The sequence below is a fragment of the Schistosoma haematobium genome, chromosome 4 (assembly GCF_000699445.3).
Source record: "Schistosoma haematobium chromosome 4, whole genome shotgun sequence".
Lineage (NCBI taxonomy): Eukaryota > Metazoa > Platyhelminthes > Trematoda > Strigeidida > Schistosomatidae > Schistosoma > Schistosoma haematobium.
Window position 1 is genome coordinate 7,702,172 of NC_067199.1, and position 19,909 is coordinate 7,722,080.

A 19,909-nucleotide genomic window follows, 5' to 3' on the forward strand; every position below is an offset into this window, starting at 1 on the left:
GAATACAAAAATTGGTCAAAGTCAACTCTCAGGATTCAAACAAACACTTCTATACGAAATGAAATTTATCTATACAACAAACAAAATACTAATCACAATAAAAGACGTCACTCGTAAATCACAGAATTTAATATATATTAAAGAGTTAACCATTGCACCGTTCATTATGAAGTAGCTAAGCTAATGACAGGTATAGACAATTTGACTACGAAAAAAATTGAATCGACATTTTCATTCTTTACATATATGTATATGTATATATCTATTTAGTACATTAGAAAAAATCGTATGTATCTTGATCTATCGATTATGATATCAATTGTGTTCAATTAAACAGTATTTGTCTTCAATGTCCAACAAAAAAGGTAGCCTATATACGCTTGCAAATATGTGAATAGGCACAAGGCTGTGCATGTGTACCCATTCAAATATACACAATATTTGTTAGTTGGCTAGTTAACTAGATATAACAACACTAACACAATAAGGAGAAATTCCATGATATTTCATTAACTATAGTCGTCATCATCCGTGCTATTCATTTTATGTAGATACACAATATGTATAAAGACATGTTTATTCAACATTTAATGGCAGAAATAAAAACAAAGACAACAATAATAATAGCAATTAAAAATCTGTCAAAAGATTATCGACTTGTGATTGGCGGTGATGGATATCACAGAACAAGTACTTGAACATGTAAGCCATCTTTTACAATAAGAAAACGAGATATAAGGCAAAGAATCTCCTACACAATCTGTGGAGCAACATAATAATAATGAAATTCCATCCAATCGCCACTAACCATATTGTTGCTAAACTCGATCCACACAAAGAAAGAATATGCGAGAGATCTATGCGCATATAGACAAATAGTTTCCAATCAAGCATAAAAAAATAGAACTGGATCATCCAAACAAGTTTTTTCATCAATGATGGACAAACTACACATACACATGAATACAGATGTACAAAGAACAAAATTTACACACATACGTAAAGATGGACATTTAAATAGTTTATGACTACAGCTTGAACCACTGTTAAAATTTGAAATAAACATTGTGCATTAAGAAACTATGACATATATCATGTAAAAAGTGTCCTTTTAGTGGTTAAATCATTTACACCTTCAACTAATAAGTCATGGACCTAAACTCTGCACCCTATCTTATGTGGTTTCAGCAGTCGGGGTAATATCGCCAACACTCTCCCACAAAAGTATGGCACGAAAATCAGATGAATCAGCTGAAAATTCATGAAAAACTAGTGAACATTGAACAGTCGTTTCGTCTTAGTTTAGAAATCCTCATTGATTCGTATCTTGGACGTGGTACGGGACAAAAGCTAACACCTTCAGGCCCCTAAATGCTCTGGTACGGTCGAGGGTAAGGAGAGTTCTCTCTCCCTCACAACATGCTATCGCATAGTCACACTTATATAGCCATTGACAGGGAAGTCCTAATCACTACATTTCTGCAACGGAAGTGTTGCTCATGAAATTGAGAGAGCGAAAAGCGAATGTCCAGAGCTTTAACCGGGTTAGTGGATGTGGAGGACCCACCCAGGGGAGTTGCGAAACCCTGATTCCAAACCAATGGTGCACATGGGCCCCTGGATCTTGAAGGAACAAATGGCGTATGGCTTATTGCTGGTCACCGGCTACCATTGGACTGCATCTCGTAACGTTGCTGCACTGCCTCGTGGATTAGATCTCCGAATCAAAGGCTGTGAGAGTGATCCCCAAAGAAAACCACCTGCGTCGGTTTGGGCGCCTGTTCAGAATTCCATCCCCCACACAAATCGAATGATGAAGTGTGGTGCACATACATTTTGGTGCCGCTTTGTACCAATGTTTGTGTTTAAATAAATATATAATAAATAGAGCTGAACACAGTTTTAGGTACTTGAACCGGAATCTAACACTAAGCATAGATTTTCCCAAAGTTCTGGTGAGAAGCTGTAACTTGTACGGCCAAACGAATAGATACTGAAACAATAACTCACCAACAGCAAATTACGAAGATTCCGCAATATCACAAGTTGACTGAGGTGCAAAAAATTAATTATTGGATTCTGATTCAGTGATCCATTAGTATTGTGCTCGCAGCAGGATTTCGATCCTACTTAGGGTTATGGAATTTGATTACATAAAAGTGCTAAATTGAGAATAAAACAACTGTTCAGAGTTTACTGATTCTCTAGATGATCTCAGTTAGTGATGAAAACCAACACCAAATACAATAATTGACGAAAGTCTTTTAATTACCAGTATCTTTTTTCCATTGTTATGTTGGTTAGCGATAAGAACCATCGGTTACTTATTGGTTATTAAAATCTTAGATGTAAATTCAGGCCTAACAAGAACAGCGAAAGATATTTCTAACATATACTTTAAGTAAAAGATAAGATTGAAACTAAACCTCTATTAAAAATTTATGAACTAGTAGTTTTAGAGCAACACATCTGAGAACCAGAATGACTCTGTTTAATGGAGTTAATAAATATGGAGTGAAGTTGGAACTTTAAACATTGTAAGAGCTGTTCGACTTTGTTGGATTTTGGATATGAGTGGTTCTGAATGATCTTATAGGGTTTTCACTCACATTGGCTTTGTTCGGTTTTCTACATGATAGGCTACAAGATAGCTTACTTTAGTTGTTGACCGAATACCTATAAACCACACAGAACCGAACATTCTACAAAACCAATTAACAAATCAGTAAATCACAGGCCCATTAAAACAATTATTATAATAAAAACAACTTAAAGCCAGTGACGACTTTGTTAAACAATACTAATCTTTTTAAAAGTGGAACAGTTACAAAATATTTGATGCAAATCAATCATAACCACCGATAACAGTGAAAAGTGGTTGGGAACATAGGATGACACCGCTCATAATCCGTCACAGCGGCCCAAATGCACTCTTTTAACTCGCCCTAGATTTTGCGATCCGGCGTCTCTTCATACACACCTTTTTCATTTCGTCCTGTCAAACCATATTATCCAATATTTCATCCTTCTCATAATTAATTTTATTACATTATTTTGACTCCAGCTTATCAACCTCACTTTGTGGCAATACAGTTTGACAACTTGGGCTAACGCAGTCATCAGTCATATGCAAAGTACAACGTTAATTAACCCACATCTGTCCCAGTCTCTTTATTGATTACGACTGACTGATAGGTCACTTTTACAAAACCAATATAATAAATTAAAATACATGCATATATGTGAGCATACACTCAACTTACCTAATGTTGTTTCAGATAAAGTATTTAAGAGTTCTGCTGTCGATTTTGTGATAAGAACCATTTCGGGTAAATGATTTGATGATTTATCACCATTTTGATGTATCAATGAGTTTGATTTTGAATGATTATTATTATTATTATTATTATTATTATTATTATTATTATTATTATTATTATTATTATTGGATAAACCATTCATCATTACTAAATTACTATCATTACTCGTGAATTTTCCCTTATTCGTAGATGACATATGTGCATTGGTTGCTGTTAACTCCTCCATGTTAGACGTCGGATTGTCATCTACATTTGTGCCACCAATTAATACTAAACCATGTTCAACAATTAGTTGATCACGTGCCTCTATTTGATGACGTGCATAATCCAAACGATGTGTTAATTCAACAATTTGCATTTTTTGATACGCCAATTCCTAAGAGTTAGAAATATGTATGGGTGTGAACGACAGAGAGAAAATCGAATAGATAAATAGTGGAATTATACAAAACTATGAATAATAGGAACCAAGGTGAATACTGATAGCCCGTTAAAGTGAGTAGATCAATGCAAGGATTGATCAATACTCCTAGGAATACACAAACATGATGTTAGTTATCACTAAGTGATCGGCTAATATAAGCATTTAAGTATAACAGGTCAGTTGTAATTTATGTAATTTAGTGTTAACGCCTTTGAATATGAAACTGAATCATTCAGGTTTGAAGACGGCGCGGAGAATCAAAGCAGGTAAACTTTAAGAACAAACATGAAACCTAAATTCAGAGCCTTCTATTAACTACTTACAACCATGTGGTATCAAAAAAGAATGGCTTTGAAGCGAAAAAAAGGTTGAAATAGGTAGGATGATAATATCTACAAATAGAACAGTATAAGGTTAAAGCTATCAACATACGTTTATGTTTATCTGTTGTGATTTCTAACAATCCAATAAGTCAGAAAGATTATAATGCTTTAAATGACTCGGATAAATATTAACTTTATACAGAAATAATACATATTTGGCTAATCACTTTTAGTAAAACTATTCTCACTCAAGTGTTTTATTAGTTCCATTTGTTTGGTATTAAACACATTGACACAGTGCCAAGCCGTTTTAAGTGTTAAATAGGTCACTTTAATTTCGCATAACCGGTTGAGAGTATTCTCAATACATAGAATAAAAGCTGTTGCTTCAACATCCCTACTTAGAGTTGAGAATGATGTAACCGCGTGAACCAAGAGTGTGTAATTCAGTAACACAACACACATGTTTTCTTTGATGTTGATGTGTATAATAACTGACTAAACAGTGAAATGAATTTAAAACCTCCAAGTATTTGACGTAATCTTTTCGTAAAAACATACATATTTGTTTTAAATCCGCTTTTTATATATCCACAGAATAAAAATTCAAGCATAAAGTAACTTTTGTGAGAGCTAGAAAAATCTGTCAGTTGAAATCATTTGCGCGAAGGTGCATATGAGGCTTGGTAATAATCGTTAATAAAGAAGAAACAGTCGAGACAGAACATAGTACACCATGAATAACATATTGCAAACAAGAATTCACAATGTTATCCAACAGTGAACAATGTTACTCATCTACATGTACTGAAATAAGTAAAGTTAGAATTGAATCTTCAGATGTAACAATCAAAAATTTACCAAGTATTATACTAATCACGTTATATTGTTACATCAAGAAAAAATAAGTTTTCATCGAACGACTAGGAAAAATGTACTGTGCAACTTTCATTCGTTGCATGAGGTGGATAACTGTTCCACACACGACATTGCTGAACTTCACTAGTTACGGCCTCTTACTAGAACTCTGGGAATTTCATCTTGAACTTAGTCATTAGCTAGGCAATAGATGAGGGTTGTGTAATATCGTGAATTGACTGAAGTTAGACTTCCATATCATTGATTCCTGGCTCAGTAGTCTAAGGGTTAAGAGTATGCGCGCAAGACCAATGGTCCTAGGTTCGATCCCCGGATGCAGGGTCGTGGGTACACACTGCCGAGTAGTCCCAGACTAGGACGAAACGGACATCCAGGTTAGTGTTGTCTAACTAAAAGCAGTTCGTGATTTGAACTATGAAAATTCTACGATCTACACAAATCCGCCGATATTAATATAAAAAAATGTTTATCAAAGTGTGCCAGTGATAACAAACCCGTTTGTTTTCTAAGAAGATTTTGTTCAAAGAAGCATAAGTATCTGTAAGATCTTCCAATTTATCTTTGAGCAAATCAACTTCATACCTTGATAAAGTAGAAAGCAAAAAGAAAACAGGTCGTTTATTTAGACAGTTGGAAAAAAACGTGGGCAGATTCTAGGTGTGTGTATTACGTCTAACCATGTCTACCAGTTCTCTATACTAGCATATTCATATTATTTTACCAACAAATAACCAACTGCAATTTAATGATTCTTTAAAATTCTTTCACAATTAGTCTTTTTATATCGATCTACTTTTATAATATAGACCCATTTTTGCATTGTGTATGTTGGGACCAATGAGTGAACAATGGTGAAGTTTGGTATACGTTACCAGGTAAAGATGACAAGTCGGTTAGTGAGACAATTAATCTTTATCAACTGAGGTGGTTGAGATGTGTATTACGTATGTCTAAATACCACCTACCTCGACGCACGAAGATGCATGGTGTAATAGATTGGACAGAAGATAGGGAAGGCTAAACAAAATTTAGCATCAGCCCACTAAGTCACTGACTATTACAACGAGCCATGTAGATAGGTGCAGATTACCTGGCTTGGATTCGTACGACTATCGTAACCATTGGTTGAACTTTGAATATGGTTCAGAATTGTTCGCAATGACACAGGTGCATTAAACCTTTAACTTCCCTAAGTTCCTAAACCCTGGAATCACCATACATCTTTTGTATTCCTCTATGTGCCTAATATTTTCTGCTACTTCTTTTACCGACCTATGGTTTGTCTTGATAATTTTATTTCGTTGAGCTAATATGATGTAGCAGCTTGAACAGACGCACTGTTTCACATCGCAGGTGACTATGACGGATCCAGTAAGATTCGAAACCGCGTCACCTAGTTTCATAGTGAGACGTTGTCGTCGAGCAGCGACTGACCTGTTAAGCCCCTAAACGCCCTGGTACGGCCGAGAGTAGGAAGAGTCAGCCCTCCCTCTCGAAATGCCCTCACATGGCCGTGTACATACAAACACTGCCAGGGAAGTCCTACTCACTGCATTCTCGCGGATTTACTGTTGTTTACGAAATTGAGAGGACGAAAAGATAATGTCCGGTACTTTAACCGGGTTGGTGGACACAAAGAGTCCACCTAGGAGAGTTGGAAAACTCTGATTTCAAACCAATGGTGCACACGAACTCCAGTATCCCGAAGGAATAAATGGCGTGTGAACCTATTGTTGGTCACCGGCTACCATTGAACTGCATCTCCTGACGTTGCTGCACTACCTTGTGGATCAGACCTTTAGGTCGAATGCTCCAGATGTGGCCTCCTGAGAAAACCACCTGCTTCAGTCTGGGCACCTGGGTAGTAACCCAGCACACACAAATTGAATGATTTGTGGCGTATATTTATTTGGTGGCTCCTTGTACCAACGTTTATGTGTTTAAATAAGTGAATAATAGATTTGGGATGTTTACAACTAATCAACCACTGAGTAGTGAAAATGTCATGTTTGTCTGCTCCATTAAGTCCTTATCAAATTATATCGATCAAATTGTAATGTAGCCACTACTCTAAATGTTTGATCACGTTAATTCAATTAACCACTATGATGAATCAATAAAATTAGCCCCACAGATATTTGAGTAGCTGATGGTAGATTTACTTGAACAAGAATTCATGCGAACTGCATTGAAACTAAGGATCGAAAACAGCTGTCAACCAAATTTCAAACAAAGTCCAATGTGTGCTGTTCTCCAGAACCGAAGATCACGACACAAGATTACCGTTTGCAGCAGTGGAAGATAGGCCTTATTAAATACTGCATAACCTTTTACAAAAGGTTAGACGAACAACTATAGTGGTTGCAATGAGCGATTTTAATACGTGAGTAGGAAATACATTAAGATATAGATATTAAGAACTGTAGATGATTGGAATATGTGGAAGCTGGATATATGACCAGACGCACATTTGGGTGCATCTGTATCAGAATTAGTAAACATAACATACCTAAAGCTCCCCATCCTTAATTTGTCAATATATACTTAAAGATGAAGTAATTGAGTAATGAATGGAGCACACAAGTCATATACATACTAATTTAGCCTGAAGACACATACTGTGGTGTGAAGAAAGGAAATCTACAAGTGGGTAATAAAAGTAGTTGACCTCTGAAGTATCACCTAGGTTAGTTAATGTACAAAGACTCGTTCGAGTTAATTTCGAATACAATAAGAAAAATTAACGGGCTAAAACCAACTTTGGGCTTTTATAACAAGTGAGAGGAGCAGAATTTTGAAAAACTGGGAGGCTTTTAAACAATTTCGAAAATAAGTAACATAACGAATTTCCCCAAACTCATCAAACAAGCCTAGCAGAAGGAATTTGTTAGCGAGACTATCGTTGATGAACATGTTACCGGTTCACCCTTGAGCTATTATGGTATGGTAAAAAGATACACATAGGTATTTCAGGCAAAATCAGATCAACCGAAAGGATAGCGCACAAGTGTTTATATATTAAATAACAATTATTGTTTAAATAGTACACTCGTTTTTTTTGTCAAAATAATCAATCACCAAGTATTCAACATCTAGGTATTAGTAATACACTCAACTAAGCAACGCTATATTGCTTAGGGATCACATTAAAACACATTCACAATGAATCAGATATAGGCACCTCATTAGCCACAAATCGATCGGAGAGCATATTTTAGATTTCATTGATACCCTCTAACACTAAAACATAACCGAGGAAAGTTGTGCACCGACCGATATATATGAATTCGACAGAGTGGATAAATATCAAAAGTGTCGGAAGGTCCTGGAAGCAATCAATTCATAAATTACTATCTTAAACGGTAATGATTAGAATAGTTTACATTGTAAGTACCTACTTCAAAAGTTGTTTATCATTGTCTAGTTGAACATTTGATAACATTGCCCCCTTAACCTTTTCTTCCAACTGCAGTAACTGGGCTCGTAGCTCACGTGCATCCAAATTCCTTGAGCTGATTGATGATGCTAAATCGGCCGAAGAACGCTGACTACTCAGGCGTGAAGTGCTTCCATTATTAATCTACGTGCATGATAAACAGTAAATATGGTTTTTTTAAGACCCGCTTTGATTGAAGAGTAATCGGTACATGTGCACCATGAAAACAAAAGAACAACTAACTAATAGGCAAGACTAAAAAAGCTCATATCACCAAACGTTTCAACACACAATATAATGAGGGAAACAAAGACAACCTTTCATCCCCTTTTTAATCAAAACAAGTTCGGCTCAACACAACCTTAAATTGATTCCTGAATGGTTTGTTGTTAGTTTCTTAATGAAATATGATTACAAGTACATAAACATGAAAAACGCATACATGGGAAATGAAAGTTGGAAGTTTCAAACCAATAATAAGCAATGTAGTATGGAAGTACGTTGGTAAAAGGTGAATAGAACAATACATAACATCAGCTCATGAAGTCATGAACTGCTGGTGGTAGCCGTACAAGAAACTAGAAAACTCTACCGATCAGGAGATAATCGTAACTACTGGGTGGAGACTAGGTGCTATAGCTTAAATCCTAATACAGAAAATTAAAATATATACGATTGTAACTAATTGTAAAAGCAATAGAAAGGACTTACTTTAATGATAACGTCAGGACGCTCACTACTACTGTCATCCTTACTTTCCTCCTTAAAATGAATTTATCAAACTGGAATATACAAGACATACTTCGCGTCTCATTTTTTCAAGCTCCTTGTGCTTAATTATTCTACCTTCTTCAATAAGCTGTTGATTGGCAGCACGCTGTATTTCAGTCTATGTAAGGATGAGCAAGCAACTCGAAATAATAGATACCTCCTGCGCTGCCCGTCCCATATCTGAAATATCTGTGTAGGGAACATGCCGCGAAGCCATAATTCATCTGTAGATCTAAGTAGAAAGAAATGGGAACTCTTTTGTCAATCAGATACCGTTTAATAAGCTTAAAGAAATTATAATAAAACGAAGTCTTGTGCACAAATGTACCATATTTAAAGTACAAATATTCAGTCTTACAAAGCTTTTAGTTTTCGGGAATAAATTGCTCTAAATTATGCACATGCACATGTTTCCACGTCAAGTAGAACCCGGATAAATGCATCCTCGCACTACGACGTGACCATTCCAAACACCCGTTTCAACGGGGTCTTTCACCAGTCTCTCCAACGACGAGTGATGATACGGTCTACTTGCGTCCACGTCACCGTAGCAGCTACGGTCAGATTATTGAAAGTGGGGGATTGGTGGTCTTAGCATCGAAAGGTATTCTATCTCTTTAAATCTAAGAAAAAAACTATATTTGGTGTTCCCAACTCAGGAACAGGACCGAAAAATCCGATAAACATTCCATACAGCGTGACGTGTTACACCCAGTGACCAAACCGACTCCCATGAAAAGCACCTTGTATTTCGGGTTTGGCTTGGCTGCGGAAATTTCCCTAGTTGATACCTTAGACAAATCTCGATAGCGAACTTAGAGCTGAGTTCGGAAACATGAATTCAAGAATAAAGTAACTTCTACGTGGGTCTTATTAAGACAAACATGAGCATAAACACCGTTTTCTTGCAGATTCTGGTCCATATACAGCTACCGTGCATGTGCGCTAGCTTTATTATTGGAAATAGAAAGCCACAAAAGAAACAAGCGTAAAAGAAACAACAAACCTACAGGTCACAAACCTTGTTTGAAAACAGTAACTGGGTTGGTCTACCAGTTTAAAGTTCAAGCTGCAAGGTCAGTGTATAGATCTACTAGATATACGCTGATATGACATAAAATTGGGAAAGAACTAGACATGACTTACGAAGCGATTTATTTTGTTGATGGTAGTCAATGTAATATGTGAGCATTGTTCAAGGAAGTCAACAAATGATGATCGATGACAACAGATAATAAACTTTGTAGCTAGATACACTCCTTAAAACGACATTAAATCGATTGCTGGCGGTAAAAATGAAAGATTCGCACATTTAGAACTGACATATACGTATACACGCGCTTAAATGTATGTGGGAACGACTTCACAAACGGAAATTAGTCGCTACTCAGTGACAAATTATTTAGATAAATAACTCAACAGTGCTGTTCGGATGCAAACAGTCTCTTAACCGAGGCCATCTCACTGGTTGATGCTGCAAAGGAGTGTTTTAGCAAGCGTAGTCGGAACACGTCAAACAGCACTCGATCTGTCGACACACAAATCGACATGAAGCAAACTAAGGTTAGTTCGATAGTAGATGACTCACGCCGGTCAAAGAAGGAGAAGCAGTCTCCAAAGAGGCCTGCCTTAAACAAAAGCCCAAGGAAAGTAGGTTCTTCTGTTCCCCGTCTCCCAGATGGGATCCCACAGGAAACGCCTAGAAGCCGCAATCGCGGGGCTCGATCGGTTTCAAACGATGAACATAACCTGACCTCTCAGGTCATCGACAACCCTCCAGAATCCAACACTAGGTTTGGCGCAAATGTTGTTGCTTCTCCCAGCACCGTTGACGAGTGGGTACAGGTTGTAAGGAAGAAAATTGTAGCGATATAAAAGGTAATCCTACCCTCGCGAAAGTAGTCGTAAAATTGAAAGCTGATCATAGCGACAGATCAGCTATTTTTCATAGAATCAAGGAGAGCGAGAGCTCTGAACCTAAAGCTCATTTTAAGCATGACATTGTGCTGATCAAGCAGCTGCTTAATCAACTCATGCCTCAAAATATCACCGGGATCACCTTGCTAAAAGTGTACAGACTAGGGAGTCTAGCGGACTTGAAACCAAATCATTCCAGACTGCTTAAAGTGGTACTCAACTCTTCGAACGAACGTGACCTGATTTTACAGAATAGACACAAATTAAAGGGTTCAGGAGTCTTTATCCGAAAGGACCTACCGTTGGCAGACCGTGTAAAAAGACAGAAGCCGAAAAAGAACTACAACTTAGGTTAGACGCTGGCGAAAAGGACCTAAAAATTGTAAATTTTCGGGGTGTAAGGCTTCAACAGAGATTGATGCCGACGCCACTCTGGGTGAAGCACGAAGCCACTTAAATAGGCTTCGGATCTGCTACACTAATGCCCGGAGCTTACTTAATAAGCGATCGGAACTAGCTGTACAGATTGACTCTACAAAGCCAGACATAATCGCAGTAACAGAAACCTGGCTGACACAGGCTATAGATAGTATGGAACTTGATTCCGAGGGTTTTACGTTAGTAAGCGCCGACAGAATACAAAAGCGTAAAGGAGGTGGAGTAGCTCTATTCATTAGGAATGCTATCCCATTTGTCATTATCGACAGTGTATCCCATGAGAGTGGTACGTGTGAATTAGTTAGTTGCCGCTTGAAATGCAAGGGACAAGAGTTGCTGATTGGTTTGGTCTATCGCAGTCCAAGCTGTGAGGTAAATGAAGTCCTGCTGAGCAGTTTCAAAACTTGGTCCCAAAGTGGTCGATGTCTAATCCTAGAGGACTTTAATGCACCTATGGTAGACTGGGAAAATCTGCGAACTGAATCGTCAGAAAATTCCTTCGAGCAGGAACTAGCTGATGCGGTTATCACATGTGCTCTAGTACAACATGTGAAAGAAGCGACTAGGTACGACCCGGACACTGAATCATCCTTACTAGATCTAATACTCACTCACTATGTGGATGACGTTGCGAACCTTCATTATATGCCACCCCTAGGTAAAAATGATAACGCAGTTTTAATTCTCGACTTCCATGTAACTGTCAGTCACGATCACGCGTTAGCTCAATCCAGACCTAACGTCTGGAAAGCAAACATACCAGATATCATGCACTCAACACCGTTAGTAGATTGGACAGTTGACCCAGAGTCCTCAGCTGAAACGGCCTGGGACGCACTTCGAAATTCATACTTAAAAGTTACCACACCTCACATCCCTTGGACTATACCAAGGGGACCGAGAAACTCACCACCATGGCTCAGTAGGGAGGTCCGTATCATTCTCCGTAAGAGAAGAAAAATGTGGGATAGATTTAGGTCACTGGGGACTGATGAAACTAAATCCCAGTATAGAAAAGTCCGGAATACCTGTGCCTCGACCCTCTGTAAGTCTAGAAAGTTGTACGAAGAAAAGATTGTTAAGGAGTCCATAGAATGTCCTAAACGCTTGTATTCTTATATAAACCAAAGGACAAAGAGAAGAGGAAATATTCCTGCTCTATGATGAGACAGTACTGCCACGTCACTAGTGGAGGACGACTTTGGTAAGACTCAAGTGTTCTCAAACTACTTCAGCAATGTATACACCATAGAAGCACCCTTCCCATCAGCGCATACAGATCCCCCCACATACACTGGATAGCGTGATCATTAAAGAACTCGATGTCTTTGGTCTACTAAATAAGCTTGACATAGGTAAATACACGGGGCCCGATGAATTACACCCTGGACGACTGAAGGAATCATCTAACTTCGTTGCGAACCCTTTAAGTATATCCTTTAACCTATTCGTAACGCAGGGTCGTTTGCCCAAAGACTGGAAAAACGTCATAGTAAGTCCTGTTTTCAAAACAGGTACGAAACACAAACCTGAGAATTACCGCCCCGTTAGCCTCACTAGTGTGGTTGTTAAAATCTTAGAAAAGATTATTCGGAAGGAGCTGTTTAAGTATCTCGATAAAAACCGGATCCTCTCGGAGAAGCAGCACGGTTTCAGAATAGGTTACTCTTGTCTCACTAACTTATTAGTGGCTCGTGAAAGCTGGTGCGCTCTTAAGGACCAGAAGTTACCTGTAGACGTCGCCTTCATTGATTTCATCAAAGCTTTTGGCAAGGTTCCGCACAACCGGCTGTTATATGAGTTAAGAAATGTCGGAATTGGAGGCAATCTATTTATGTGGATAAAAGATTTCTTAGTTGAGCGTCAACAAAGAGTTCGGGTGAACTCAAAGTTATCTAGCTGGGTAACTGTGCTTAGTGGAGTGCCCCAGGGTACAGTTTTGGGGCCAGTGCTATTCCTCTTGTATGTAAATGACCTTCCTTGTCTCCTATCATCATCGGTCTTGCTATATGCTGACGATGTCAAGATATGGAGAACTGCAAAATGACCTGAAGAAATTATCTGAATGGTCTCAAACCTGTCAGTTGCCGATAAACACTTCCAAGTGTGTTGTGATGCATATCGGTCATCGAGGTACAGACACATGCACGATGAATAACACTGAGCTACCTGTCGTCCAGACATATAATGACTTAGTAGTCATCGTTAGTCAAGACTTAAAGACTACTGCACACTGCAGTGCAATAGCCGCCAAAGGTTTTAGAACGTTATGGTCAATACGTAGGGCTTTTAGTCATGTCGACGCTAAGACGTTTTTGACTTTGTATACAGTGTTCGTACGTTCTAAACTTGAGTACTGTATGCAAGCGGCCAGCCCCTGCTTAAAAAAAGACAGTAAGCTTCTGGAAAAGGTTCAGAGAACGGCGACCAAGCTGATTCCCGGAATAGCGAAGCTTCCGTATGAATCTCGACTGGCCAAGCTGAACCTTTTCCCGTTGTCATATCGCAGAACTAGGGGCGACTTGATTACAGTTTTCAAATTGCTTAGTGCCAAATTTGCGCCTGATATGCCCTCATTTTTCTTGTCTTCCAAAACAGAGAATTTACGAGGACACTCCAAAAAAGTTCACAAGCCAAGAACAAATTACTTGTCAGCTGACTATCGACTTTCCCATCGAATAATCAACGAGTGGAATTCATTACCTCAGTACGTGGTTGAGGCTCCATCCGTCGACCTTTTCAAAAGAAAGTTGGATCAACTGAGAGACCACCATTGCCAGGATTAACATAGGCTATCGGGCCTCCTGTCCTTCCCAAACTGATCATAGAAGCAGTGAGCATGAGAAACAGAAACCCCTAATGAGCCCAAACAAAATAGACTGGATAGTTTGTATAACAACTAAATGGCAAAGTGAACATAGACTTCAGGCTGCTTAACCACTCCACGAGTTGTGCACGTAGGGTTTGTGAATAATTTGGTATCATGTTCTGGCTTCGATAGAACAGGAAGTTTAGCTAACTTGTTTGTTAGGACGTTTTCCTATTCTTCCTGGTTGTCTAAACCGGTGTGTTTTGATTTATTTGTAGAGAAAATATTTTTCCTATCACTCTTCTCAATGATGAAATATTTTCTTGTTTGTTCTATGATGCGATATAGTCCCTCATATGGTGTTTAAAGTGGTTTAATAACAGCATCTGAGTAGATAAAATGATTTTCCATATCACCAAGTGTTTATTTAGCTGTTCATGGAAAGTAGGTGCACCCGTGGGGACTGACTTAAGCTCCTGCGTGGCTTGTAACACTTGTTTGAGCCGTTCGAAGGCTATCGTTGTATTTGACTAACCATCCCGATGAGACTAGAAACGTGCTGTAATCTAGTTCTGCTGTCGTACACTCTTTGATCATCGATTCTATTTCAAGCAGGTTAGGCTGGATGTCGTTTCTTAAGGTTTAGTTAGCCTATGGCATAAGCAGACTCTTCAGTTGGCAATGAGATCTGTCAGTTAAAACATTAGATGTAGGATGGTAGGCGGTTGTCTGACACGTGTTTATATGAATCTTAGGAGTTACCGGGTCAAGACTGACTGAAATTGCGGGTCACGATCAGTAGTGGTTGTGGAGTTGATGTCATGGTTGGAAGTCCGACGATTAATAAATATCGAGACAACTAATTTTGCTGATAAATTATTTATGGAGCAAACTATAGCCTATTTAGTAAATCTGTCTGTCACAAAATATATATGCCTGAACAGCTTAAAAGGTGAAAGGGAGCCGACAATATCTGAATGTGTGACTTGGAAAAGCCTCACTGGACCATTGACCTCGACAATACATAAATAATCCAAGGGCCACCTTGAAAAGTTTGACGGTCCTTTCAAAATTCGCTTGGCCATGGAGTTTCAATGGCAGCCAAAAACATCCTGAAAATTTTGGTGGAGTTTTGTTCTCTGAGCTGGATGGTTTGGTAGTGGAGCTTTCATCGTTCTTCTGAACGACATCATCAGCACAAACTTCAGATAGAAGTGAAGTGTTTGAATTTCTCCATATGTGTCTCAAAGCTTGTTCTGTGCACCTCGACGTTGATTGGTTCTTATTGACCTTAAATTTATCATTGTTTACTTCTTTGTTTTGGTTGTGTCTCCCTTTGGTTTGATTTTTGTTCCGATATTTATGCATGACTTTCCTGATTTGTTGATAAATTGGATTGATTTCAATATGTTTGTTGATTGCTGATTGACCTGAATGCCAGGTTTCTAAAAAGTTCTCTGGTGTTTTCGGAGTTTCCTCTGTCTAAGAATACTACATTTTCTCAATCGAATGAGTGTCCGTAGTTATCCACGTGTATTGATATAAGTGAAGAGACATCATGGCGTTTGACTGCTAATTGATGTTCATGTAGGCGAAGGTGAAGGGGGCATCCGCTTTGTCCGATGTAGTGTTTGTCGCAGTTGGTACAATTTATTTTGTAGATAATGTTTGATTTGTTTTCCTTTGTTCCTTCATCCTTTGGTTTGCATAAGATTGATTGTAGTGATTTTGTCGGTGCACAGAACAAGCTGTGAAACACATTTGGAGAAATTCTAACACTTCACTTCTATCTGAAGTTTGTGCTGATGATGTCGTTCAGAAGAACTATGAAAGCCCCACGACCAAACCATCCAGCTCGAAGAACAAAACTCCACCAAAATCATCCACCTGAGCTACAAATCTTTTCCACCATCTCACATCCTGAAAATAGATATAACCATCCCTTGTGAGCTTCACGAACCTTTCTGAATGCCTTTCGTGTCAATAAACGGAGTACAAACTTTCCAGTCTTTCGTTAACTATGTATTATTTGCTCTTGGCTGTATTCATCCATGCAATAGACTCTATTAATTCTAGCGCGGAAGCCTAAACACCTTCCGTTCAGATAACTTAAGTTATGCACCATTACTGTGAACATTCAGAAGCACCAAACTTGAAGATATTCACTGCCATCTTGGGGGCGTAAAATCGTCCTTTGGGGGAACGTAGGCTTCCGCAGATTATGCATATCAAGTCACACACCTCTCATGAGACTATGTCCAGTAGATGATAAATACACACGTCGATTTTAGTAAGACCTGTGACGATGTCTCACACAATCTTCAAAAAATTTTTTCATTTGGTATACGACGTCACGTTCTACGCTGGTGTAGATATTTTCATGAATTTCCATGTTACAACTGTTCCTGATCCGCGGTCTTTGCTACGGAAATAAAACACTGAAAATTCCTCCACAGCATTCCGTTGGACATAACTGTCACCCATTTGTTTCCTCTCCTTCTTCTTTTTAACCTTTATTCAGATCTCTTTTAGCCACACTTTGTATCCTCCAGTCTTCCTCGTCTAAGCTTTTATTATGTGACTTTGGTTAAAGATTGAACTTTTGTTGGTTAATTTTGCCGTTACATGTTGTCGGACTTTTGAAAACAAGGTCGTGTTTGATCAAGCTCTAGGTCACGGCATGGTTCAGTGTATGACTGTTAACTTTGACTGTCAGTTTGGAAAGGTTGCTGGAATCCTTGCAGACAGATATTTGATCCCACCTTATTGGGAAAATTTTAGTGGTTTTCCGCACGCTAATTTGTGTAAGGGAAACACTTGACAGTATAGCAAAGGCCGTACCGTTTGAGGTATTTTGTATTTTTGATAATTTGTACGTTTTCTTAAATTAGAAGCGTTTAAAAATTGAACACAAAGTTTGTTTTTTGATATAATTTAATACGAGTAACTCAGAAACACCTTGTACGCTATACAGAAGAACGTCATCTGGTCTAATAGAATAAATTTTGGTTCGTTAGTTCTGCGTTCAAATCGAATATTAGCACTTTGGTCTTTTCAGTCTTACTGCTTATACTTGAAAATGTAGATCACTGAAATTTTTGCGATTGAAAGTAACATAATGAAAAACTTGTACAACAAAGATTTATCGCCTTCCTCAAAACACCTCCCGAAACAAGTCTGAAAATTCACATTGTCATTATGAAAAGGTAAGATTGTTGAACTATGGTCTAGTTCGTTATTTGTATTGATATAATGTTCGACCTATTCCTAACTGCCTTATATATAAGATCTTACTTGGAAGTCACACCATTGTCTACACTGACTCGTCCTATCATAAGAATCACCAATATGATGTTACCTACTTCTGGAGAACATATTTAGGCCCGAGGCAGAACAATATATTTAATATGAATAAGAGAGATAAATTACACAAGAATAACCACACCTGCAAGGCTGAGCCATACCACCCCATTCAGTTCAATTAATTCCTCCCGCCTTCTACATTGCTGACCTTCTCTTTATGCTAATTGTTGGATGTGCGATTTCCCAGTTATATCATGTTCAGCTTTGAGGATTGTGCGGTTACGACCAATGTCAATATAAGGTCATTTTTATACCAATTTTTACACTCGCCTGATAATATCACATAGGGGGAATGCATAGAGCTACTGTCAAAAACACACTAAATATAGTTAATCTGAAATGACATAGAGAACATAGTTGTCACAATGAACAAAATTTTACGCCTGTTATATTGAAAGAAGTTTACACTGGATTATTATGAAAAATATTGACTTCAAAACATCAAACTTAACCAAGTTCATGCCTGTCACTCTGGCCGAAATTCACAATAAATTGTTTAAATAAATACCAACCTAAGTAATACCTTGTTTCTATTGCATCGTATCAATCACCAACACAAGATAGAACCTCTTTGGATGAGGCGCATTAAATCAAATTTTTCTACATCTACAGGCTTGTAAATGGTACTTCTTACTCTTCGTCATATGCCCCTACATACCCTATTAAACTACTCACTCAGGAAAAAAATATATTAATCATGGGGACCTTCAAAAACTTACATCAGAAATTTTCCGTTACTCACTATCCGCGACTGTGAAACAGACTTCCGTCAAGCCACCGTAGCGGTAAAACTAAAATCTAATTCAGGAGTCTCTCCGATGACCTCTTCGATAGTTGTTTGTATGATTCCAAGTGATTTATTTAACTGGCTATAATATTATGTAGAGATTATTAGGGCGGCAAAGTTGGGTTTGTCTGGAACCTAATTACCAGATCCCAGAAGCTGATAAGCACAAAGACCTCCCAAATATCATTGTACACAAAGATTTTTCTGAAGTCAAAACGGGACCCGCTATATTCCAGGAAATTATGGACACAATATTACAAGTTGTTCCTGGAGCGGCAGCTTATCTGGGTAATATCATAATCATGGGGGTAGACAAAATGGACTCACAAAAGGAAACTGACCGAATGCTATAACGCATAACCGAACATGGTTTTCGTCTCTACACAAAAAGTGTGACTTTTGTTTACAGCAGGTACGTTATCTCGATTTCATAATAGATGAAGACAGGCGACAAACAAATTCATAGAACATTGAAGCTGTAAAGGCCATGCTCAAACCAATGGATATTCCTACTCTACGATTTTTCTGGAGAATGGTTAGTTATTACGTGGCTTTCTGTGATGATCAGAAGTAGTTGAATTATTATACGAACTAGGAGTCCTAGAAATAGCGCAATTGAAACCAAAAGAACTGGGTGAGCACAAACAAGCGTATTGCATTTGAAATTCGAAATCAGGGCGTCATCAAGTACAATGGAATCATTGGTTTATACAAACATCACACTTTCTTAACTGATCTCAACCTTCTACGTGTTCCATTGAACATACTACTGGTAGATCAGTAGTGGTTGTGGAGTTGATGTCATGGTTGGAAGTCCGACGATTAATAAATATCGAGACAACTAATTTTGCTGATAAATTATTTATGGAGCAAACTATAGCCTATTTAGTAAATCTGTCTGTCACAAAATATATATGCCTGAACAGCTTAAAAGGTGAAAGGGAGCCGACAATATCTGAATGTGTGACTTGGAAAAGCCTCACTGGACCATTGACCTCGACAATACATAAATAATCCAAGGGCCACCTTGAAAAGTTTGACGGTCCTTTCAAAATTCGCTTGGCCATGGAGTTTCAATGGCAGCCAAAAACATCCTGAAAATTTTGGTGGAGTTTTGTTCTCTGAGCTGGATGGTTTGGTAGTGGAGCTTTCATCGTTCTTCTGAACGACATCATCAGCACAAACTTCAGATAGAAGTGAAGTGTTTGAATTTCTCCATATGTGTCTCAAAGCTTGTTCTGTGCACCTCGACGTTGATTGGTTCTTATTGACCTTAAATTTATCATTGTTCACTTCTTTGTTTTGGTTGTGTCTCCCTTTGGTTTGATTTTTGTTCCGATATTTATGCATGACTTTCCTGATTTGTTGATAAATTGGATTGATTTCAATATGTTTGTTGATTGCTGATTGACCTGAATGCCAGGTTTCTAAAAAGTTCTCTG

At 38.2% G+C, this 19,909-nt stretch overlaps 1 protein-coding gene across 2 annotated transcripts in view; it reads right to left on the minus strand.

Annotated features, from left to right (window-relative positions):
* LRRFIP2_1 (Leucine-rich repeat flightless-interacting protein 2) overlaps positions 1-10,209 on the minus strand; it is a 29,702-nt gene extending 19,493 nt beyond the window's left edge. Inside the window, exons 1-7 of one of the 2 annotated variants that reach the window (XM_051215554.1) lie at positions 10,175-10,209; positions 9,311-9,385; positions 9,185-9,271; positions 9,094-9,144; positions 8,345-8,526; positions 5,441-5,528; positions 3,264-3,696 (exon numbers count right to left, since the gene is read on the minus strand). In XM_051215554.1, the coding sequence (XP_051066086.1) occupies positions 3,264-3,696; positions 5,441-5,528; positions 8,345-8,526; positions 9,094-9,144; positions 9,185-9,271; positions 9,311-9,370 (901 nt within the window). In that variant the 5' untranslated portion in view covers positions 9,371-9,385; positions 10,175-10,209. Of the gene's footprint in view, positions 1-3,263; positions 5,529-8,344; positions 8,527-9,093; positions 9,145-9,184; positions 9,272-9,310; positions 9,386-10,174 lie in introns of both variants that reach the window. The other variant, XM_051215555.1, reaches the window with a different exon arrangement.
* Positions 10,210-19,909: the final 9,700 nt, after the last annotated feature.